This window comes from Myxine glutinosa, chromosome 5 (genome assembly GCF_964187855.1).
Source record: "Myxine glutinosa chromosome 5, kmMyxGlut1.1, whole genome shotgun sequence".
NCBI lineage: Eukaryota > Metazoa > Chordata > Myxini > Myxiniformes > Myxinidae > Myxine > Myxine glutinosa.
In genome coordinates, this window is record NC_136265.1 from 29,019,785 (window position 1) to 29,043,909 (window position 24,125).

At 48.0% G+C, this 24,125-nt stretch overlaps 1 protein-coding gene across 10 annotated transcripts in view; it reads left to right on the forward strand.

The window, feature by feature from the left end:
- The window catches only part of LOC137412266 (sodium-dependent multivitamin transporter), a 50,996-nt gene that overhangs the window by 8,558 nt on the left and 18,313 nt on the right, over nt 1-24,125 (forward strand). For all 10 annotated transcript variants that reach the window (XM_078777779.1, XM_068097520.2, XM_068097521.2 and 7 more), the window contains 6 exons: nt 68-119; nt 249-316; nt 11,894-12,048; nt 20,249-20,389; nt 20,900-21,029; nt 21,114-21,202. In XM_078777779.1, the coding sequence (XP_078633905.1) occupies nt 68-119; nt 249-316; nt 11,894-12,048; nt 20,249-20,389; nt 20,900-21,029; nt 21,114-21,202 (635 nt within the window). The remainder of the gene's footprint in view (nt 1-67; nt 120-248; nt 317-11,893; nt 12,049-20,248; nt 20,390-20,899; nt 21,030-21,113; nt 21,203-24,125) is intronic.

Below are 24,125 nucleotides of genomic sequence, written 5' to 3' on the forward strand. Positions count from 1 at the left end.
AACTGTCACCTTGGTGTAGATGTTGCCATTCTTGCAAACGTGACTCTCCCTGTCGTGTTCTTCACAGGTCGTGTACATGGGTGTCGTTTTGTACACACCTGCTTTGGCTCTTAATGCAGGTAGGTTGATGTTGTGTACCTGTCTTCCTACATGGTGTATCTGCGTCCTCTGGTTTTCATCCCTGCAGTTGATGTGATTGTAGTTTTGTTGTCTTTGTTCATCATTACGCTCATTTCCCTCTGCTACAGTAACCAACCTGAATGTGTGGTTATCGGTGGTCCTTTTGGGAGGCGTGTGCACCATATACACTACAATGGTGAGTTATTTTGATCAACAAACTTGTGGCTGTCCCTCTATTTAATTTCAACCCTCCTCGCACCGCTCCCCATTTTACATCCGATTTTGTTATGCCTCCGCTGATGAAGTTGGCAATGTTTTCGGGTTGGCCTTCCGTCTGTCCGTGATAGGTTTTCGTTCCACGATAACCTGAGAAGAGCTGAAAGTATCCAAGTCAAACTATGTATAAAGATGGGACAAGTATGTACTGTATAATGGCGCAACGATTAACTGATTAGATTATGGGGTCAAGAGGTCAGAGGTTAAGTTAGGTAAAAATATCAAGGTAGGGATTTGAACTAAACAAAGTACATGTACCATGATGCACATGTACAGATTAGATCATTGAGGTTCTAGGTAAAAGTTAGAGGAAGCGAAGACTTTATGTGGGCGAGTGCATAATCAGTCGAATTATGTTTACTTTTTTTTTCTTTTTTTTTTTATATTTGGCATTTGTGCTGCAGCTCTATGCTTTGGACCTCGGTCTGCATTTTGTGTAATCAGCTGTTTTGGCAAGCCACCATCCTGCCTCGGTCACGATAAACGTGCGCTCACCTCTAAGCCGTCTGAAGCTGGGTGTGATCTGAGGTAGTGTTTATTTGAAATCCAGGTTGTACTGTCATTTTGGTATCGAGGATGCTGCATATGCAGAGAGGACTTCCTAAGTACAGTAATACCTTGCTTAATGCTGCCCCTCATTCGTCATGAGCTCTTTGTCCTGGAGAATTTTTATGGCATAGCCCATAGCCCAAAGCAGTCCAGAACAGTGTTTGTCTGTCTGTCTGTATATGTATGTATGTATGTCCCCTCAAACATATACCAATCAGAGCTGAGGACCTGGTCACATGACATGGTGATGTGATTACATCTGATGTCATTACGGCATACAACGGCTGACGCCACACTCTGGCATTTTGATTCCAATGTCATTCAGGCCGAATATATCGTCAAACCTGTCGTATATCACAATTGCCATGCTCTCCCTTCACGTTTTTCATTCAGTGTGAAACACAAAGAACCGATTGTTAAAATCACCATCAAATATCGAAAGCATAGACGTTACGGATCTTCCAACGACACAGTACTTACTTAGGCTTCATGCCTCCATGCCTCACCTTCAGGCCGCTTCGGACAAATTAGCCCAGGTTTCTTAATACAGTAGTGTTGTTTTTGTAATAATAATAATAATAGCATTAACACTAATATAGTAAATATAATCGTAACGCTGCAATACTTTTGTCATTATTGCAAAGTTTCAAGATTGAAGCGGTGTACGATTCATGAATCAATGACGAGTGGTGTACAGTACAAATAACACGGAAGTAAGGGTGTGGTGTACAGTACAAATAACACGGAAGTAAGGAATTAGCCTGCGCTTTTTTTTTTTTTTTTTTTTTTTTTTTTTAGTAATTGTTACGGATTTGGCCCTTCCGTGGGTGTGGTTGTCATCCACTTATAACCTTGCTGGTGATGTAGTATTATTCTTATCGGGGTTGGAAAGGAAACGGCGGTTATTATTGTTTAAAGGAAATGGTTATTGTGGTGAAAATGTTAAAAAGCGCTCCTGGTAAAAATGTGGCCGGAAATCAGATCGTGAGCCGGAAGACGGAGGGAGCGAAGAGGAAGAGGCGTGGAGAGAAGTAAAAAGACGATCTTGGTTGAAGCTCCGTACCGAGCGGTCGAGCGTACAGTGCGAGTGAACTTTGAGTCCTTGAAAGGAAGTTTGTGCGATAGGGGATATCGCCGGAGTGCTGTGGAGCCTGCGTAGTCTGGTATCTGCATTGAGGTTCCGGAGTATCCTTGCCTCGAAGCCCCGGCTCGAGTGAAAGCCGTCCGCCATTTCGCCACGCGTGCTGCCTTCAGTGAAGGAGGGTTTTTGTCGCGTCGGCCGGGCATTATTCCCCGGTGGGTTGCCGGGGACGGCTGTGCCAGAAAGTGGCTTTTGGAGGATTATAAGGAGACTCGCTGATTGAACCGCAAACGTGTACGTCGGAGCGCGTCTTTGGGAGGTTTTCCATTCCACCGCTATTTTGCTGGGTGTTGGACCACGTGACCTCTGGGTTGCTTCGATCGTCCACGCCTCAATTGATTTTGATCGGACATTGATCCAACGATCGCTAGAGCGAATCGACTTCGCCTTGGAGGGGTACAGAGACATTGGGGGAGTGCCGTGAGTTTGGGTTAAAGGACTAGATAAGGTGGTACCAGCCTGTCATCCTTCCGAGGTCGGCTAATTGAGTACCAGTTCACTGGTAATTCCCTGTTTGTCGTTAAAGGCGGCAAAAAGGGTTGGCGTCAGGAAGGGCATCCGGCCGTAAAACATTGCTTCAAAAAGGGGACCAAAAAACCAACAACAACCACGGTTCCCGAAAAAGGCCAACCCCCGCTTTACGGGGAAAAATGGCCTCTAAAGGTGGTTTTTTATTGATCCAACAATCGCTGGAGCGAATCGACTTCGCCTTGGAGGGGTACAGAGACATTGGGGGAGTGCCGTGAGTTTGGGTTAAAGGACTAGATAAGGTGGTGTGGGGGGATAGTGATTGACGTTGACGATTGACGTCTTAAGATAGTGATTGTAGGGTGAATTGCTATTATTATTTGTGTCGTGATTCCGGTGTGATTTATAATATATTGTTACAGACGCGGTTGTGGATGTTAGTTTACCGAGCGGTTTGGTATGGCCGCGTCTGCACAGTTTACCCGATTATACTCGAACGTTGGCCGAGTTGCGCTACGCTAAATCAATTGAGGAAAAGGACACAACGGCTGGGTTAAAATGACACGACACCAGGGGTACGGTTCTCAAGACCTCCGGAGGAGGTTATAATATTGCGGAAGGTTAGATTACAAAGACAAGAGAGACAGCATAGAAAGGTGGGCACTTAAACACGGTCTTATCTTAGCCCCGACAGACGACAGATAAACGGGACAAGACTGACTCACACGGGGATTGATGGCAAGGAAAGGCGGGTAGTCGATGGCTCAAGGTGCACTCTTGGCTCAGGGACAGGATACAGTACGGTCCAGTAGATGCAGGGAGGTCACAGCGCTCGGAGGTCGCGTTTGGTTCTCTTTCGTGGCTGAGGCGCATCTGACGTCACGTCCGGTAAGCTGCGTATATCCGGCGGGGAGTGACACGCCCTCGGCTCGTTAGCTCCGCCCCAGATGGAATCGGTCCGCCCTTCTTATTGGGTGCGGGGGGTTACCGGGCTCCGCCCTTGACGAGGAGCTGACAGTGAGCCCCTTCGTGGTAACCCCGTCGGAGCGCATGGTCAATGGCGGCTAACCAAGCCGGTGTGAGGACGCACACTCCCCGCACGCCGTTGTTGTAGTTGTTGTTTCATGGGGAAGATGGGAGGAGGTATGGGGAGGTCCTAAACTCACTACTGGTGCCATACAATCACATTCTGGTGCAACGAAGAGTCAGAATTAATGGAAACGAGTCCTTAACTGACATAGACTAAGAATAACTAGCAAGAGGTCCGAAAGTTGTCTACGTGAGATGCGGTGGACCTGGGCACGACATTTAATGGGGGAAGAAGGGGAAGGTCGGTTCTACAGAGTGTTGTTTACAGACAATGGGATTGGGGATAGTTGGGGAGTATTGGGGAAATAGGGGAATATTTACAAGCGGATATGGAGGCCAAATCCCATATCCGCAACATTGCACCCTTCTCTACCCTCGGGGCGTCCCGACCCGATAAATTTTTACCTATTTTAGTGTGGCACTCAGATGTAGTTCCCTCTACTATTAACTCTACCCTGAGTGCGACAGTTTTACAGATATTCACAAATGAGTAAATATGTCCCCCTGCGACGTTGCACCCTTCTCCTCACAGAAACACACCCACAGGATAACCGAATCGCGGAAAGAATTCGCAAACTAAACATACAGCCGGGAGGGAGCATTATTTACAAGACTACGCTGCTATTTACACTACGATCCAGGACCTGTTTTTGGAGGAACACATGCAGATGTTATGCATAGAGAGAGCACGCATGCCAGCATCGATACACCAACCCACGAGTGCTCTGTGGCCTTACGGCCTTTAATAATGTGCAGAGCACCCCTTCCCAGCACCAAAAGCACCACCCCATCACACAGTCAGCACCATCCGGTGCACCAATAAAATGTTTAGTAATCATGGTGTGGTGTCGCAGCCGGCCGATGTTCTGCCGCTGGTCTTGCCTTCGTGTGGTGCACTTGGCCTTCTTGCTTCTTTCGAAATAAAGAAAGGCGCCAACCGCGTCCATTTCTTATTGTGGCCGTCAGGGGGCCAACTATTAGTGGTTCACCTGTTTGGCATAGGTGCCACGTTGACCCAGAGGTCCATCAATGGGTGGTGCTTGGCCGCAAAAGAACTGCGGTCCATTGTGGGTGGCCACCAAAATTGCGGTCCATATGGTGTATCGATCCAGGCAGCAAGCAGCGAAAGTGCAGGCCCACAACTGCGGAGCCAGCACCTCTCTCTCCTCTCTCTCTGCCCCAAAGCCAGATCCTCGGAGGTGGGAGACAAAAGAAGAAAACAAGTGAGTAAGGTGGTAAGGGCGCAAAAGTGCACGCAATACAAGGTGATGCACACTGGGGGCACATGGGAACCAGGTGAGACAGGTACGTTCCTACCGTACGCCCCCCCCCCCCCACCAGGTAACCTACATGGCCCCTCCCTTACCCCTTACTGTATCCACAAAACACAACACTACCCATAAACATCTACTTTACAAATCAACAAACGTCCCTACTGTCTTCCCCGTTCCTCCCATAAACCAAATTCGTCTTCTCTCCCTCCTAACCAATCAAATTTGCCATTTTCAACTCAACATCATAATTTGCCATTTCCAATTCAACATCATAATTTGCCATTACCAATTCATCATCAGTCCCTCCTAAGGAGGGAGAGATGGAATCACCCCAATGTCTCATCCACGTCGTGATGCGTCTCACAGATCCACACAGCAATCCTTACTTCCTGCAACACAAAACAAAGAAAACACAGGTGTGGAGTCATCATCATCACCACAGGTAAGTGGCTGCGTATGGTGCGACAGGTTCATCAATCTTAACTATTTCCTAAATGACTTTAACAACTTTACACTACCCGGGGTCTTTCTCCTGCCAAACCATTGGCCCTCTTACACTATGGGTTCTAAAAACCAATTCCCATTGGCCAACTGTGGTGCTTTTCAATTTGGGGTCTCACTCCCCCGATTCATCTCTCGGTGCCCTCGCACAATTTCGGGGCTGCGACGTGTAACTCTCCTAGCCGGTCTACCCACCTGCACACCTCCACCACTGCAGTTGCCTCCGAGCTTACCTGCTCCTTACCCTAACCTAACTACCTGGGGAAGGCCCTCTGGCGCTCTCCCCACTCGGTGCCCTCTCTGGCACTGGGCTGCCCGATCCACACCCGGGATCCTCAGGCACCCACTCACAACTACCGGCTCCCAGAGCCCACCTGCGGCCTCACCTGGCCGACATCCTCACAGTGGTGGAGTGCCCAACCAACTACACACACTAACAGGCTACACGCCCAGCCATTTCCACAACACTAATGCACCCATCCACAACACCATTCTGCAACCGCACCACAAATGCCAATATCCAACCACAATTTACCTATACCCTCTACCTAACACTTACACTACCCGCCCCGGGTATCCGTGAAAGGGGTCCACTCTTCCCCCATCCACACCTTCGCACCATGCACACCACTCCGTACCACTTACTCCAACTCTCTCCACACACCTGTACCTGCACACCTGTGCTCTCACACCTGGTGCCACCTGCACCCTTCTCTCCCCAAGCGCATTCGCGCTGATCCACACACTCACTACTCATACACTGCTCCACACACCTGTCCAGTTCTCACACCTGTTCAATTCTCACACACACGGCATCATCTCAGCTAACTACTCCCTTCTGAAACTTGCGCTTCCCAGTCGTCCCTTTAAACTATTGCGCTCCCTCGTCATTATAATCCACACTAATCTACCTGCGTCCCCACTACAGGTATCAGTCACTAACTAATCTTAACGTTACCTACTGTCATCTTCTAGGGCCCTATCAATATCCTAACCCACCCGGGCTAGTTTTCACTGCCATACACCCCATACTCTAGTGCATTTGCCCCACCATGGGAAGGGTGGCAGGGATGCCCCCCTTACCCACCGGGCCCATCGCTCACTACCAATTTTGCACATCAAATTTCAACAAATCAAAATTTTTGCCAATCACTACTCATCTGCCAATCATTACTGCCCATCCTTTGCCAATCATCAAATTTTGTTTTTCTCTAATTTTGGGGCCAAAACACTATCCTCATCACCCAGTCTACTCACTAATGCCTCTCGGTGCGCCAATACCTGTCCAAAGCCCGGCTTCGTAAAGCCAAGCCATGAATGCAGGTTGTTTGGTGCCAGCGGCTGGATACGTCCCGCATTCGGGGCAGGGACGGGGGCTTACCCGGCCCGAGACCCCACGCACCATCTCGGCACGGAGCCATCCCATGGCTCGATCTCGACCTGCCGGAATGCCTTAACAAAAAGTGGTCGCCATGACGACCCTTCCTATCCAGCCGCCCGCTCCGCCTAGTGGAGCCCGGACGCGGCCGTTCAAAGCGAGGCCCGGCACGCACCGAGGGCCCGCTTCGGCTAAAAGTCGACCTAACCTCTAACCTGGTTACCGTCGATGCTTCACCTGGGTTCTTACACGCATACGCTACCCCTTTCGTGCTCCTACATCCAGCCGTCTCCATGCTCCTCGTACCTTTCCTTACACACCCAGGTACTCTCATTCCACTCACAGCCTTGGTCACACACCTGACCACCGAACACTTTGGCACACATTCGTTGGTCGCACACCTCACCAACACACCTCTTCGCGCCCCCTCCTCGGTCACCTCCTCTGTGACAATCACAGGTGTGCTCTCATTCGCACACCCAACCACGTGCCTCACTACCAATTCCAGCGTGCATTCCCACTCACGCTCTACCATTCCAGGTGTGCATCCTTCCATTCCAGGTGTGCATCCTCGCTCACCTGTCACACCCAACTCATGCTCCTTGTCACTCTCACTACTCTCACCTCCATTCTTGACAGCGCACTCACCCTTACTCTTGACAGCGCACTCTTTCCTCATGCACCTGTCCGTCACACACCTTTCTCACGCACACTCTCCCGTTACACCCTCTGTAACACTCACCACAGGTGTGCATTCTTCCTTGCCTTTGACAGCGCACTCTTTCCCCATGCACCCATCCGTCACACACCTTTCTCGCGCACACTCTCCCGTCACACCCTCTGTAACACTTACCACACCACGCTTCCATGTGCTCCCTCGCACACGCGCTACGACCGACTCACTCGCGCCAGCACCCTCACTCCTTGGCACGCACTTTTTCCTCACACACCCCAGAGTCGGACTTTCTTGCACACCTCCTTTTTCGCACACCAGACCTGTCGCACACTTCACCAACAGCCTCTCACGAACACCCGGGTCCATCTCGACCCCCAAGCTCCTTAAATCCCCTGGCGCATCATACGCACGACCATATTGGTCACCACTTACACCGGGTCCTCTTCCTCTTCGCTTCTCCTCCATCACCTGCGAATCCCTCATCCGGTTAATGAGCACATCATCACGATCCAAACACAGACTTTGGACCAATTCTTTTATCTCCTCTTTTATCTCTTTCTTATCCCCTCTCCGTCGCTTCTTAATTTCGCTCACCCCTTCTTCCACTTCTTCTAATTTCTGCTTCACCTCTTTTATTCCCCGGTACGTCTCCTCAAGCTCATCCTCTAAGGCTACCTTGACCGTTTCCAGGTGCGTCCTCACCTGCCGGTCCTTCGTCTCCATTACCTCTATCACCTCGTCCAGCCTCGTTGTCAGTCCCTCACGTACCATCTGACATTCCCTCTTCGTCGCTACCAAGTCATTTTTTAGGTCATTTTGTGTCGCTTTTAACCCTCCTATTACCGCTGTGTTCTTCTTTACCTGGTCCGTTAGTTCTTTTTGTCCCTCCGTCAGCTGTTCCACCTCCTGCGTCAGGGCCTCTATGCCCCCTTGTAACTTTACAGTCCCCTTTCTCACCTCCTTCTCCATGTGCTCCTTACAGTGCCTCACCTCCTCGCGCACTCCTCCGACCTCCTCACTCACACCTCTTCTGATCTCCTCTCCCATCACTTGCATCTCCTGCCCAGATGCCACCCTCATCTGCTCCATTTCCTCCCTGTGAGCATCCAGTTTGGTTTCTACCCCCATTCTGACCCCCTCTATCTGCTGCCCCATTTGTTTAACTTCCCTTTCCGCTTGGTCCCTCATGTCCCTCAATTTGCCTTCCATCCTGTTTTCTAACCCCTCTAACCCCTTTTGCATCCCTTCCATTTGATTCTCTTGAGCGGCCATTCTGTTTTCTACCCCCATTAACCCATTTCTCACCTCTTTTATCCCGTTGTCTAACCCCTCAAAATTATTGTCTAACTTCCCAAATTTCTTGTCTAACTCCTCAAAATTATTGTCTAACTTCCCAAATTTCTTGTCTAACTCCTCAAAATTATTGTCTAACCTCCCAAATTTCTTGTCTAACCCCTCACCAGTACCCCTCGCTTCGTCCCTCATGTCCCTCAATTTGCCTTCCAATCGCTCACCCCGAGCATCCATCCGGTTCCCCAACCGCTCACTATCAGCCCTCATTCCCACAATTTGGTCTCCCATTCGTTCCATAAGGGCCCTCATTTGCAACATAAAAAGGTTCGAATCCACCAGGGGCGCTGCCACGGTCGCGGGCGCGGTCGCCGTGACCAGCGAGGCGCCATTTTGTGCGTCTGCTACCCTCGCTGCTTCGCTCTCCTCACGTCCCTCAATTTGGTCCTGGACCGACCCTGCCTCACTCTCCTCTACCGGAACCCAGCCGACTTGGTCTGCCATAGCGCGACTTTCAAAATTCGGGTTTTTATTTTCGAAAAACAAAATCAAATTTCGCCGTTATAATTTCGAGCGCGGGAAACGCGCTCCGGATCGAATTCTACTTCCCAACACCAAAATGTTACCCTAATGGTACAATTGGTGTTCCAAAATTTGGGCCTAATAAATTTAGTCCCAGGTCCGAATTCCACTCCTCGACACCAAATGTTACAGACGCGGTTGTGGATGTTAGTTTACCGAGCGGTTTGGTATGGCCGCGTCTGCACAGTTTACCCGATTATACTCGAACGTTGGCCGAGTCGCGCTACGCTAAATCAATTGAGGAAAAGGACACAACGGCTGGGTTAAAATGACACGACACCAGGGGTACGGTTCTCAAGACCTCCGGAGGAGGTTATAATATTGCGGAAGGTTAGATTACAAAGACAAGAGAGACAGCATAGAAAGGTGGGCACTTAAACACGGTCTTATCTTAGTCCCGACAGACGACAGATAAACGGGACAAGACTGACTCACACGGGGATTGATGGCAAGGAAAGGCGGGTAGTCGATGGCTGAAGGTGCAGTCTTGGCTCAGGGACAGGATACAGTACGGTCCAGTAGATGCAGGGAGGTCACAGCGCTCGGAGGTCGCGTTTGGTTCTCTTTCGTGGCTGAGGCGCATCTGACGTCACGTCCGGTAAGCTGCGTATATCCGGCGGGGAGTGACACGCCCTCGGCTCGTTAGCTCCGCCCCAGATGGAATCGGTCCGCCCTTCTTATTGGGTGCGGGGGGTTACCGGGCTCCGCCCTTGACGAGGAGCTGACAGTGAGCCCCTTCGTGGTAACCCCGTCGGAGCGCATGGTCAATGGCGGCTAACCAAGCTGGTGTGAGGACGCACACTCCCCGCACGCCGTTGTTGTAGTTGTTGTTTCATGGGGAAGATGGGAGGAGGTATGGGGAGGTCCTAAACTCACTACTGGTGCCATACAATCACATTCTGGTGCAACGAAGAGTCAGAATTAATGGAAACGAGTCCTTAACTGACATAGACTAAGAATAACTAGCAAGAGGTCCGAAAGTTGTCTACGTGAGATGCGGTGGACCTGGGCACGACATTTAATGGGGGAAGAAGGGGAAGGTCGGTTCTACAGAGTGTTGTTTACAGACAATGGGACTAGGGAATGGGGGATTGGGGATAGTTGGGGCGTATTGGGGGAACAGGGGAACATTTACAAGCGGATATGGAGGCCAAATCCCATATCCGCAACAATATTATTGTTTGTTCATAACCCTTGGTGTGGTTTCATTATTGATTTGATTTTCATTTGATGGTTTCATTGAGGGTTTCATTATTGATTAATTTCAACCAAGGATAACATATCTTTCTGCCGGGGACCCTCTCGGGCTTCGGAGGTTTACCGAGACCAGGGGATAGGGGAGGACCCCGTAACAGTAATATCATTTTCAAAATAATAACGTAACGTTAACATTATAGTAAATCTAATCTTAACACTAATTCCTTCGTAGTGAGTGCAAAGTTACTGGAGGTTTAAATATATCTTCAATATATTGAAGTAGCGGCAGTTTTGAGTCTGGCCGTCACGCTATGTCATTACGTCTATGATGTCATTACAACGGCTGACTCCACCGACCGGAATTTTCATTTACTCGTTCACCCGCTCACTACGGGAGCAGCAGGAAGGATCATTCCTCTTTGGGATATATAGATTACAGTCGATCTATAGTCGGGTCTCAAGAACATTGGGTGTGTTCATTTACCAACTTTCTTGTGAATTGGAGATCGCCAAGTGGTTTAAGCATTCGAGCAAGCACGTCATTCAAAACTGTTAAGGAACTGGCTTGGCAAGCGCTAGCTAGCTGCTTGGTAAATAAGCACAACTCAGGCTTCCTCCCTTTCAGTTTCGTGTTAAACAGCAGGAAAATTGGGTTTCATTGGTGGTTTTCAAAACAAAACCTTAATTGGTGGGTTTCAAAAGGCCGCTATGAAAAACGCCACTTTTGTGGCAGGAAGGGTCATGTTATTTACCAAACCCTTATGGGGTATATAGATTACAGTAGATTTTCGCTCAGTTCTGTAAGTAAAACTTACCTCACGAATGTCGGGTTTCCTCCAAATTTCTTTGTTTAATGTTATGAGCAGCATTAACGACTGTTTAAAAAGCTAATCATGTGTTTGTGGTTTATAATATTTTACAAGCCAAACTACGCCGCTGTTAGACTTTCTGTCTTGCTTTCATGAAGAAAGTCGATAACATGCAGCACAAACCGCTATTGTGTGTGCACACGCTCTGAGGCAATCAGCGCTGTTTACTTCGCCTTCGTTTTGCAGCAGAATGAGCCTCCTCCCTCCTCGTCTCCCTCTGTTGCCATGTCGGAGTAGTAGTGGGAGTGACAGCAATTATTATTTTTATTTGTTTGTACATATTTTCTGTTTTTGTTAATATTTAATGATGTTGTTATAAATAAAGTTTAATCAATTGATTCTTTAAATTTTCTGCTGAAATATTTGTTTAACAAGGACTTTGTTTCCATGGTTACTCTATTGTCTGCGGTCGATTAGTTTATTCAGCACACGGTTATTTCTACCTGCTGACTTGCCACCATTCTCCTTCCCTGGCTCCTTCAGGGGGGCTTGCGTGCTGTTGTGTGGACAGATGTATTCCAGACGTTGGTCATGGTTTGCGGCCTGCTGTCAGTCATCATTGTGGGGGCAAATGAGGTTGGAGGGATTGGACATGTCTGGAACCGAGCCATTGAAGGAGGCAGGATTTCATCAGTTGAGTAAGTGATTCGGATATTGTGGATGGATGGCAGAAACTGTAAAATTAGTGCAAAACCTGATCAAAGACCAACGGTGTTGCAGCTGCAGCGGTTTTATTTATTTATTTTTCTCCACCACCAAAGGGAGATGGAGGGTATATATATATATATATATATATACAGTATATATATATATATATATATATATATATATATATATATATATATATATATATATTTGGGAGTGTATGCTCGATCAGCATGTCGCTGTGTCCTTGGGCGACTCCTCAGCACCATCCCGACACCACTGTGTGTGCTATGGAATGAGGTGTTTTTATGGTGGCCAAACTGCAAATCCTGCCCCAACCTCCTTGAGAGAGGACCCAGTACTCTGGTACTCATTTCGCTGACCTTGGAAGGATGACCGGTTGAGTCAACCTTACCTGGTATTAATTCAACAGCTGAATGGGATTCGAACTCAGGACCTTAGGATCTCAAGCCCGCCACCCTAACCATTTTGACCCACGTCCATGGTAGATTAAATCACAACCTACTCCTTTTGCTGAGAAATGGTGATTCAATTCTTTCCCAAATGGATTCCTTTACACCATGAGCAAACTACTTTTTTCTCTGACTAAGATGACCACATGACTGTAATCAAAGCTGTGACCATGCAACTGCGTATACACACCAGGGGTTCAAAGCCTCTCCATGAGCTGGACGACGATGTTGGTTCATACGGGCCTTAAGTTTGTTGAGTTTCTCCGATGTTGATCTCAGAGCATTTATAATAACATTTATATTAACAATATTAATAATAACATTCATAATAACAAAGGGTTCATCTCGTTTCGTCATATGTGTTGGTTCAGGTCCGAATCCAGATCCGGCCTATCCAGGGTCAGGGTCAGGTCATGGGAACAACGCCACTCCCCCAAACACTCCTGCAGGCCACTTTTTTTTTTCTTTTTTTTTTTTGTTGTTGTTGTTGTTGTTGTATACAAGATCGAGGCTCGTGAAAGAGCGAACATTAATCACACAGAGACAAACCGACATATAAAACATATAACATCGGGAGCGGTAGACAAGATGGGGAGAGAGGGGGAAGGACACAAACACAACATTTGAGAGCAGGGACCGAGAGACATGGAGACATCGAGAGATCTGAGAGAGGGCGAGGGCTTTGGGGGGGGGCAGGGGAAGGGGGCGGTGGGAGAGGTATAAAACATATGGACACTGCCAGGACTTCCAGGAAAGAAGTTGGAATTTCAAACAAGGTGGATCTGGGGTGAATTAGCGGGGGTAGAAAAGATCAAGGTTTTGGATGGGGGAAGATAAGAGATGGTGGTGAACAGCTGTTTTAAAGACCTGGAGGGAGGAGTGGGATTGAAGGGAGTGAGGGAGTTTGTTCCAGAGGCGGGAGAAAAGAGGAATGAAAGAGTGAAGGTGAGCAGAGAGCCGAGAGCCGAGATTTCGGCAGTTTAACCATCAGAGGGTTGCTGGCAGATCTTGTGCGACCTGTAGGAATATTTGGGGGACAGAGCACAGAGAGAGCTGGGGGTGCAAGGCCGGAGAGGAGTCGGTAGAAGACAGAAAGACCACCTACCTGCCTGCGGTGAGTGAGTGAAAGGCCCTCAGAGATAGCTTCATCGCGGGAGATTCCAATAATTCTGAAAGCTTTGGTTTCAACAGCGTCAAGCCGAGCTAGGTGTGAGGCAGGAGCACCGGCCCATAGGGGAGAACAGTATTCCATTGAGCTGCGGATGAAAGCCTTGTATGTGGTGAGGAGCTCAGGTGTGCCGAGGAAGGACTTCGCACGACGGAGGATGCCCAGTCGGCGACTGGCTTTGGAGGCCAGCTTGGAAATGTGGTTTTCCCAAGAAAGATCATGGCAGATAGTGAGACCCAAAAGCTTGAGCGACAGAACTTCTTGGAGAGGATTGTTGAGAAAGTAGATGGGAGGGTTGTCCAGTCGATCTTTTCGGAGAGACATAGTAAGAGTGTGAGATTTGTCAGGATTGAAAGACATGTTCCACTTGTTTGACCAGTCTGTGATTTTGTCCAAGTCTTCAGAGAGTGAGGAGGCTGCAGACTGCCGATCTGAGGGAAGAGGAATGGAGCGGCAGAGAGTGGAGTCATCAGCAAGGAGATAGAGAGGATTTTCAAGAGAGTCAGAGAGATCATTGATGAAGACCAGAAAAAGCACGGGGCCCAGAACACTGCCTTGGGGAACTCCAGCCTGAACAGGAAGAGGAGATGAGAGAAACCCATTCAGGGCCACACGTTGACGATGACTAGAGAGGAAGTCCGCCAGCCATGCGTGGAGATTTCCATGGATACCAAAGGAGGAGAGTTTGGTGAGCAGAGCGGGGTGCCAGACCGTGTCGAAGGCACGTGATATGTCGAGGGAGACAGCTCTAATTTCCTGTTTGGCATTGAGGACCTCCATCCATTGTTGAGACAGCAGAAGCAGCATGTCCAGAGTAGAGTGACCTGGTCTGAAACCAAATTGATGATCAGAGATCAAGCCATTGGAGAAGAGGAAAGATTTCATATCCGAAGCAATGATGGATTCCATGACTTTGCTGATAATTGGGAGAAGGCTGATTGGTCTGTAGTTGCTAGGATATGTTTTTGCACCTTTTTTGTGCAAAGCGGTGATGTTGGCTGATTTCCAAGCAGATGGCAGTTGACCTTGAGCAAAAGAGAGGGTGAAGAGAACAGAGAGAGGGTGAGATAGAGCAGCAGAGCAGGATTTTAGGACCCGTGGTCCCGTGGGCTGATGCCGTCGGGTCCAGTTGCAGAATCAGAGTCGAGGGTTGACAGAAACTTTTCCACCTTGTCAGGAGGAAAGGACACGGAGTCCAGGAGCAGCAGGGTACGACTGGGTATGGTGGGTACAGAGAGGGATGGGTTTGGGACACAAGATTTAGAGGCAAACAGAGAGTTGAGGCATTCAGCTTTTTCACGTGCGGAGTCAGCTGTGTAGCCGTTTGAGGTAAGGGAGGGGATGGAGGGGGAACAAACACCAGAAACGGATTTGACCAGACGCCACCAGGATTTGGAAGAGGGAGACAGATGAGAGAGTTCGGTCTTGAAAACGGAGAGATATTGTTTCCTGGCTCTCCTGAGGGTGGACACACACTTGTTTCGGGCTTTGTGAAAGGAAATGAGATTTCCTTCCGTTGGATTTGCTTTCCAGGAGACGAAGGCAAGTTGTTTCTGGGCAACAGCCTCACCACAAGAATCCGTGTACCATGGACGGGAGGAAGGGTATGACAACTGAAGACGAGATGGGATAAACTGTGCATGAGAGTGAGGAGGCAATGAGAGAGAGCAATTTACTTTGGAAGAATTCCCAGGATGAGTTGATGTCAGAGGTGGTAGAGATGGGAGACCAGTCCAGATGATTGATGGCTGCTTGAAGACCGTGCCAGTTGGCCTGAGTGAAATGCCAGACTCGTCGACGCTGAGCAGGCTCCCTGAGGATGGTCAGAGAGATGTCCACTTTAACAAGGACATGATCAGATGATCCGATTGGAGCAGAAGAAGAGCAGCAGACATTTTCAGGGAAGTTAGTCATAACCAAGTCCAGAAGAGAAGATGTTCCGTTGACTGAGATCCGGGTCGGGAAATTGACAGATTGTGTCAGTCCCAGTGAGTCGCAGAAGTCCTTTGCTGAGGAGCCATGGCTGGTGAGAGAGGTACCCACACCCAGCCAACTGGCATGATGACAGTTGAAATCACCACATATGAGGAAGAGAGAGTTGGGATGAGTAGATAGAAGTTGGTCCATATTATCAGACAGCGAGATGTAGATGGAGTCATCATTGTTTGGTGGACGGTACAACACACATATGAACAAGAGGTGGGAGCGAAGGGGAAGCCGTAGCCAGAGGTATTCCTGGGGGTGAGGTGGAGAGAGTGCAGTGCAGGGCGAGTGAGGAAGAGAGTTTTTGATAAAGATAGCAACCCCGCCTCCAGGACGAGGCTCAGGTCTATCATACCGGAGGAGGGAGTAGCCCGGGAGAGATACTAAGGAATCAGAGACATCATAAAGGAGGAAAGTTTCTGTTAAGCAGATCACGTCTGGTTTGACAGAAGCAACCTGTATGGAGAGATCAGTTAAGTTTGAACGAAGGCCCGGGATGTTTGAGGTCCATACCGTTAATGAAGAGGAAGGGGGAGCATCAGATACAGAACAGGGGGGAGGAGGGGTAGGGTAAGATGTGGAAGAGGTGGAAGAGGTAGGGAGAGCTGTTGAAGGTGTCAGAGATTTCAGAATAGCTCGGAGAAAGGGAAGGATGGGCGGACAAAAGGTTTGATGGTGATTGGGTGAGGCACAATGAGGTGTTATTTGAGGAGGGGGAAGAGCGAGGCAGAAGGTTGGGGGAGATGGAGGTGAGAGTTGGAAGGGGGAAGAAGCGGGGAGGACGCTTTGAGGAGGGGGGGTGAGAGGGGGGAAATTGAGAAGCAATGAGGGTGGGGAGATTTGAAGGGGAGGGGTGAGGGGGGAGTTTGGGAGGGAAGGGACAAGGGGAGGGATTTGAAAGGGATGGGATATGGGGGAGATTTGGAGGGGAGGGGTGAGGCAGGAGTCTAGGAGGGGAGGGGCGAGGGGGCGTCTTGGCGGGGAGGGGTGAGGGGGTAGTTTAGGAGGGAGGGGGCAAGGGGGGAGATTTGAAAGGGATGGGTGATGGGGAAGATTTGGAGGGGAGGGGTGATGGGGAAGATTTGGAGGGGAGGGGTGATGGGGAAGATTTGGAGGGGAGGGGTTATGGGGAAGATTTGGAGGGGAGGGGTGAGATTGGATTTTAGAAAGTGTACGATTTATGGGAAACGAACATTTATTGCAAAATGAGTTTCTTGTGACCGAGTTAAAAATACGTTTAAGGACGCTGGATGGAGGATGGAGTGCAGGAGAGTTTAGGGAATGTAGAAAAAAGGCACTATAGGAGATGGATATTTTTTTTGGGATGAATTGATTTGGTGAGCAAGTCGAAAGCAGCCTTTTAAAGAAGAAGAAGAAAAAGGTGTTATAAAATATGACGGAATACATAACTTGAGGGGAAAGTGTAAACACTGAAGGTTAATAACAGTGAAAACTATCTGGGGAAATGGGGGAGAAACACGTGGTCGAAGAACGAACGAACGAATTTTTTTATTTTTTATTTTGAGTTGAGATTTACACAAGGAAGTAGGCTATGGGTGAAAAGACTGGGAATACAGAGAACGAAAGTTATTGGATCACAAACGACGGACCGCTGAGAGAAAAACAAAGCCTCAAGGTTGTACACTGTACAAGGCCTCAAGACACGACACGAATTAACACGATTTTCAATACAGGTATGAAAGATTTGCATCGAAAAATCTTCGTCGGGACACAATATACGTACAACACCATAAATAAATACAGTTTTAACGAAAATACAAATGGGAACAATCACTTAACTTCGATTTCAAATCGTTCGCGACGCGGCAAAGGCCTTGCTCGCGACACGGCAAACAGACGATCAATTTATGAAAGATAAACACCGAGAAACAACCAAAGGTGCACACAATAACTTCACACCCCGAAAGATAAATACAGTTTCGACAAAATACAATTGTGAACAGACTTAACTTCGAAAAACGTGGAGACCGTGTCTTATCTGTAGTATGTATGTATGTATGTATGCATGTTCGTACGTCTGGAAACCAAGAAACTGACATAAAACAAGAAAATGATGCCTTTTTATTATTATTATAATTTGTATTTTTTTTTCTTTGCTTTTGTATACAAGGTTGAGGCTCGTGTAAGAGCTAACACAAAACACAACTAGAACGGCACTCTTCGATGTCAGGACGTCGACTGATATGCCTCCGCCCACATTATTACATCATTATAGAACTTGTCAAGTTTGATTTGAATCCATTCAGCTGTGCCCAAGTTAGCACATTTTTACCTTACATGACCTTTGACCGTGGGACCCCCAAAATCTTATCAGTTAATCTTTACATCATTATACATATCTTCAAAGTTTGAATTGGATCCCTTTAGCCATTCTCAAGTTATCGACCTATTACAGACTTTGACATTTAACCTTTGACCTCTTGAACCCAAAATCTAATCATTTAATCTTTACATCATTATACACACCCGTACCAAATTTTAATGAGATCACTTCAGCTGTTCTCAAGTTATCGACCTATTACAGATTTGACCTTTGACCCCAAAATATAATCACTTGATTTTTACCTCATTATACATAAGTGTACCAAATTTGGTCAGAATCTCATCACTGGTTCACAAGTTATCGTGGTAAAAGTATTTTTACCTAACATGACCTCTGACCTTTGCCCTTTGACCACGTGACTCCAAAATCTAATCAGTTCATCTTTACCTCATTATACATACCTGTGGCAAGTTTGACTAAGATCCCTTTAGACGTTCTCAAGTTATCGCGGTAACGAAAACCTATCACGGACGGATGGACAGCCGGACGGACAACCTGAAAACGTAATGCCCCCAGCGACTTCGTCGGCGGAGGCATAAAAAACATAAACGGACACATAAAACATATAATAATGGGAGCAGGAGACAAGATGGGGAGAGAGAGAGAAGCATACAAGCAGAACAACAGCAGAGAACTGGGACAACGGGAGATCTGTGGAAGGGAGAGAGCTGAGGGGGAGGAGGCGTGGGAAGGGGGAGGGGGGAGAAGTATAAAACGCAAGGACACCAAGGAATTTCAGGAATGAAGTCAGAGATTGAAAGAGGTGGATTTGGGGTTTATTAGTGGGGATAGAAAAGATCAAGGTTTTGGATTGGGGGAGATAAGAGATGGTGGTGAACAGCTGTTTTGAAGACCTTGAGGGAGCAGTGCAATTGAAGAGTGTGGGGGAGTTTGTGAAGGTAAGCAGAGAGTCTTGATTTTGGCAGTTTCACCAGAAGAGGGCTGCTGGCAGATCTTGTGCGACCTGTAGGAATATTTGGGGGGACAGAGCCATTTGTTTTATCGTTGCCATGGTGCACTCTTGTTGCCATGGTTAATTTTTGCTATAGCTTATTACCTCTGCCACCAAAGGTGGACAGAGGTTATGTTTTCACCCCTGTCTGTCCGTTTCTCCGTTTGCTTGTTTGTTTGTGAACAAGATGTCTCAAAAAGTTGTGGACGGATTCGGATGAAATTTGGCAGAGATGTAGCGCATGTGACAAGGACGAAATGATTAGGTTTTGGTGAGGATTCGGATTCGGATCCGGCTACTAGAATTTTTAAAGTGATTCTTCACCATTGGGAGATAGGGCCAAAAACGATACATAAGCAGGATATCTCAAAGTTATGGACGAATTTGTACGAAACGTCGTGGACAGATTGTGTGTGTGACAAGGAAGATTCGGATTCAGATTCGGCTAGTATAATTTTTAAAGTGATTCTTCACCATTGAGTTGTATGGCCAACCAGGCAGAGGTATGCTCTCTACTGAGTGCCATTCCAGTTCTCGATGGTTTACTTGTCTATATAACCTGATCTTGATTGGGTGACCCAGCTTGTGTATAATTATGTATGTATATGTTTGTCGCAAAAATAACGCCACCTTTGGTGGTAGCTGGTATTACACATCTTTATCTTTCTAATATCATGGAACCTGCTTAAAATGATGATATGGAGTATATGTTGCGATCAATAGAAATTCTTTCAAAAATTATAAGATGCATTTCCAAGACTGCCGCAGCACCATTGCCCACCGTAGATGGGCCGCAAAGGGAGTACCTGCGACTCGCAAGTCGCAGAAACAGAAAATTAAACTTTTTATGACTTGTCATCGAAGAGCATCTTGGAGCCATTGCATCAGATGATCAGATGATGCAATGGTCGCTCGTGTTTATCCGAGGAAGCATTGCAGCTCGAGAGTGGTTTTGAGGAAATACTGATGATTATTTCAAATATTCAGATGAAATAACTGAGGCATAAAGCCAACCAGGCCATAAAGCATTTTCCAAAAGATTGAGGTGAAGCAAAATAATAAATGCCGATGGTCAACTATTTTCTGGGTTCCCATACGGTTGGAAGTGCATTAACACCCACCGTCACATGACTTTGGGGAGGTTGGGGGGGTGAGGGGGTGTTTTTTTGCTTCAAGCCTTGTATCCATCTTCTCAAACATGCTGAGCCTGATTCTCACTATTCATTAATTATTTATTTATTGATATGTATTTATTTTATCCTTCATTCCTCAGCATGAACCCAGACCCCTTTGTGCGTCATACGTTCTGGACGCTGTCTGTGGGTGGAATGTTCATGATGCTGTCACTGTACGGAGTGAACCAGGCACAAGTTCAGCGTTACCTCAGCTCTCGCTCCCTACGTGAGGCCCAAATGTGAGAAAACAAACTGTTTGGGATTTTGGATGCAATTTTGAAAATGGTATCTCTGCAAGTGTCGATGCCAATTTAAACTATTGTAGAACTGATGCTAACTGCTGTGTGCCATGTATATCTTCACCTGCATTTGTGGGCAAAAACTGAGGCCTTCATTCCACTCAGCCATACATGAGATTGGTGGGAATGAACAGCCTTTAGCCAATTTGACGTAGGTTTTGTTCCACTAGGCCATAAATGTGGAATTGATGCTGACTGGTTTATCATGTTCAACATTTTTTGACAAGACCAAAGACTCCTTAAAGCTCTCCCTGCAAGGATTTATGTACTCAAGCTAGATTGTGATCATAACTCCCCCCCCCCCCTCCCTCCCCCCTTTCCCCTGATTCCCAAATGGTTTTTATATTATTATTTCCTCTGTCAAAGATTCCCAAGCTTTGTCACCTATCTTTTTTTTGGTTTCTGTCTACATTTCCCCCCCCCCCCCCCCCCCTCTCCACCTGAGCCCAGTGCTTGTTATGTAGTGTTCCCTTGTCAACAAGTGATGCTGGCCCTGACCAGCCTGGTCGGCCTTGTGATGTTCGCTCGTTACGGCGAGTGCAACCCTATGGTCATGCACAAGGTGGAAAGTAACGACCAGGTAATTTTATTCTGAGCGTATTGTGAAGTTGCTGCATTGACTTTGCTGATGTGTTTTTAAGCCTACTCTTTCCGTCTGCCCCAGATGGTCCTATATTTCGTCATGGATGTTCTGCGCGACTTTCCGGGATTGCCCGGCTTGTTCGTTGCCTGCCTTTTTAGTGGTGCTCTTAGGTAAGGAACCCTTGCTATTTTTAAAGACGTCATAAAGGACCCAAACGGGCATGGATAACGAATGTGTAATGTGTTAGAAAGGGTGGTGTAGTAGCCACTGTGTCAATGGCAGTAAAATGGTGGTAAACTTCCGGAATTTATTTATTTATACGACTTTTGCAATCTTTATTTTGTTTAAACATAATTATATACTTGAAGACTGTAGAACACAAATCGCCTTCTTGTCATTTCCAAGACCCTCCATTTTATTACTACTTGGACATGTTAAATAGACTGGTGTACAAGACTGCCTCCATAACGCTAAAGTTCCGGAATCGTTTTAAACAAGTACATTGAAGGAACCGTGCGCTCCAACGCGAGTCGAAAGAATTGACGCGACCAAAGACGGAATTCGTCCGAGTTGCTTTATTGAAACAAAACAGCTCAGGTATTCTCTCAAGCCCGTTTTTTGGGCAGCAATATATATACATATTTATGTCGGGAAGTTTGCCCGGCAAAAGCTATACCGGGCATGCCCGGGTGTCAAGGGCGAGCCTTGGAAAGGCGAGTCTGGACCTGCCCGGGCGTGTTTGGCTGCGGCCTGGCAAGTCGAGGCTGGGCGTGCCCGGGCGCTCTGGCCGAGCACTGGAAAGGCGATAGCGGGCATGCCCGGACGCTCTGGGCGAGCCCTGGAAAGGCGATAGCGGGCATGCCCGGACGCTCTGGGCGAGCCCTGGAAAGGCGATAGCGGGCATGCCCGGACGCTCTGGGCGAGCCCTGGAAAGTCGATAGCGGGCGTGCCCGGGAGGTTCGGGCGTGCCCGGGAACAGTGAGTCCGGGCATGCCCGGGAGAGGCGCGTCTGGCCGTGTTCTGGCCGGTGCAAGGCGATTGTGTGCATCCAGCGGTAACCGCTACAACATACCTTTAAATCTTTAAACAAGATTCTCAAATCGAATGGACTCCTGCGTCGACCCAGGTACATTCACCGTGGCTCCAGTCGTAAGTTTGTTTATTTACAATCAGGTCACTCCATCCCCATCCTCTGGTCGGCTCAGCGCACTCCCACTCATCGTCCCAACACACCTGGTCACAACAACGCACAAAATCGCACCTCCTGTCTGCGAACCCTGGCCAAATCACCTGGATTCATACCCGCCATACAAAACAACATCAAGCTCACCCTGTTCAATACCCGGTCCCTCAACAACAAATGCCTCATCCTGAACGACTACATCCTGGAAAATAAACTGGACTTTCTCTGTCTCACTGAGACCTGGCAACAACCACTGGACTACTACACGCTCAACCTCACCACACCCAATGGATATTCTTACATCAATAAACCACGCTCGGAGGGCCGAGGTGGTGGAATTGCCGTTATTCACCGACAAGACATCAAGACCAACCTCATCTCCATCTCATCTGCTCCATCATTTGAACACCTGGCTTTTAAACTCTCTGGTCACACACAGTCAGTCATGGCTGTTGTCTACCGCCCTCCCAAACCACACCCATCATTCCTGTCTGACTTCTCCTACTTTCTGACCCAGCTATGTTCCCTCTCCCCCTCAATCCTCCTCCTTGGTGATTTCAATATCCACATGGACTCCACTGACTCCACGCTAACCACTGACTTCACTGATTTACTCACCTGCTTTAACCTCACTCAACATGTCAACTTTCCTACCCATAACCGTGGTCACATTTTGGACCTTGTCTGCTCTACTGGACTAATTTTGCACCATCTCTCTGGCTCCGACCTCACTCTCTCTGACCACCTAGCCATCACTCTGACCATCAACATCCCCACCCCAGCACCAAGGCATTATCGCACTATCAACTTCCGTAAGCTAAACGCTCTTTCACCTACCTCATTCTCATCGACCCTCTCTGAAAAAATGTCCACTTCTCCCTTCGTTGACCTCCACACCCCTTCTGACCTCACTGACTACTACAACCACACTCTCTCCTCCTGCCTTGACCAACTTGCGCCTATAAGAACCAAAACAGTTTCTTTCACCCATTCTGCTCCCTGGTTTACCCCTGAACTCCGCCTGATGAAAACTCGTGCTCGCCAACTTGAAAGACTCCGCAATAAAACAGGTCTCACAGTTCACTCCCAGGCCTACAAGGACCTCATACAACACTATAAAGATGCCCTCTCCCACGCCCGCTCCGCCTACTACTCTCAAATTATCCACTCTGGCTCCGGAAACCCAAAAGCACTCTTCTCTACAATAAACAAACTCCTCAGCCCCCTGAACACCACCACCCAGTCATTCACAATAGACAACTGCATCTCCTTCCTTTCATTCTTCCAACGCAAAATTGAAAACATCTACAACAGCTTGACCACCGCCACACCCGCTCCCCCTCAAACCACCTGCCCCCCCTTATCCTGCCATCCCCTGTCTCAATTCTCCCCAGTCTCCCCTACTGACCTCTCTGAACTCCTCATCGGAATGAAAACTGCCACCTGCACTCTTGACCCCATCCCCTCCAGCTTTGTCAAGGCCTCCCTTCCTGCTCTCTCTCCACTTATCATTGCAACAATAAACTCCTCCCTGTCTACAGGCATCGTCCCACCATCCCTCAAAATTGCTGCTGTTACCCCCATTCTGAAAAAACCTGGACTAAACCCTGACACCCTAAATAACCTCAGACCCATCTCCAACTTACCCGTTCTGTCAAAGGTTTTGGAACGCGCTGTAGCCACTCAACTCAAACATCACCTCTCTGCCAATAACCTGTATGAAACATTCCAATCCGGATTCCGCTCCAACCACAGTCCTGAAACTGCTCTCCTCAAAATCACCAACGACCTTCTCCTCTCCTCTGACGCTGGCAACCTCAACATTCTCATCCTCCTCGACCTCAGCGCCGCCTTTGACACCATCGATCACACCATCCTCCTCACCCGACTTGAAACCACCTTTAACATTA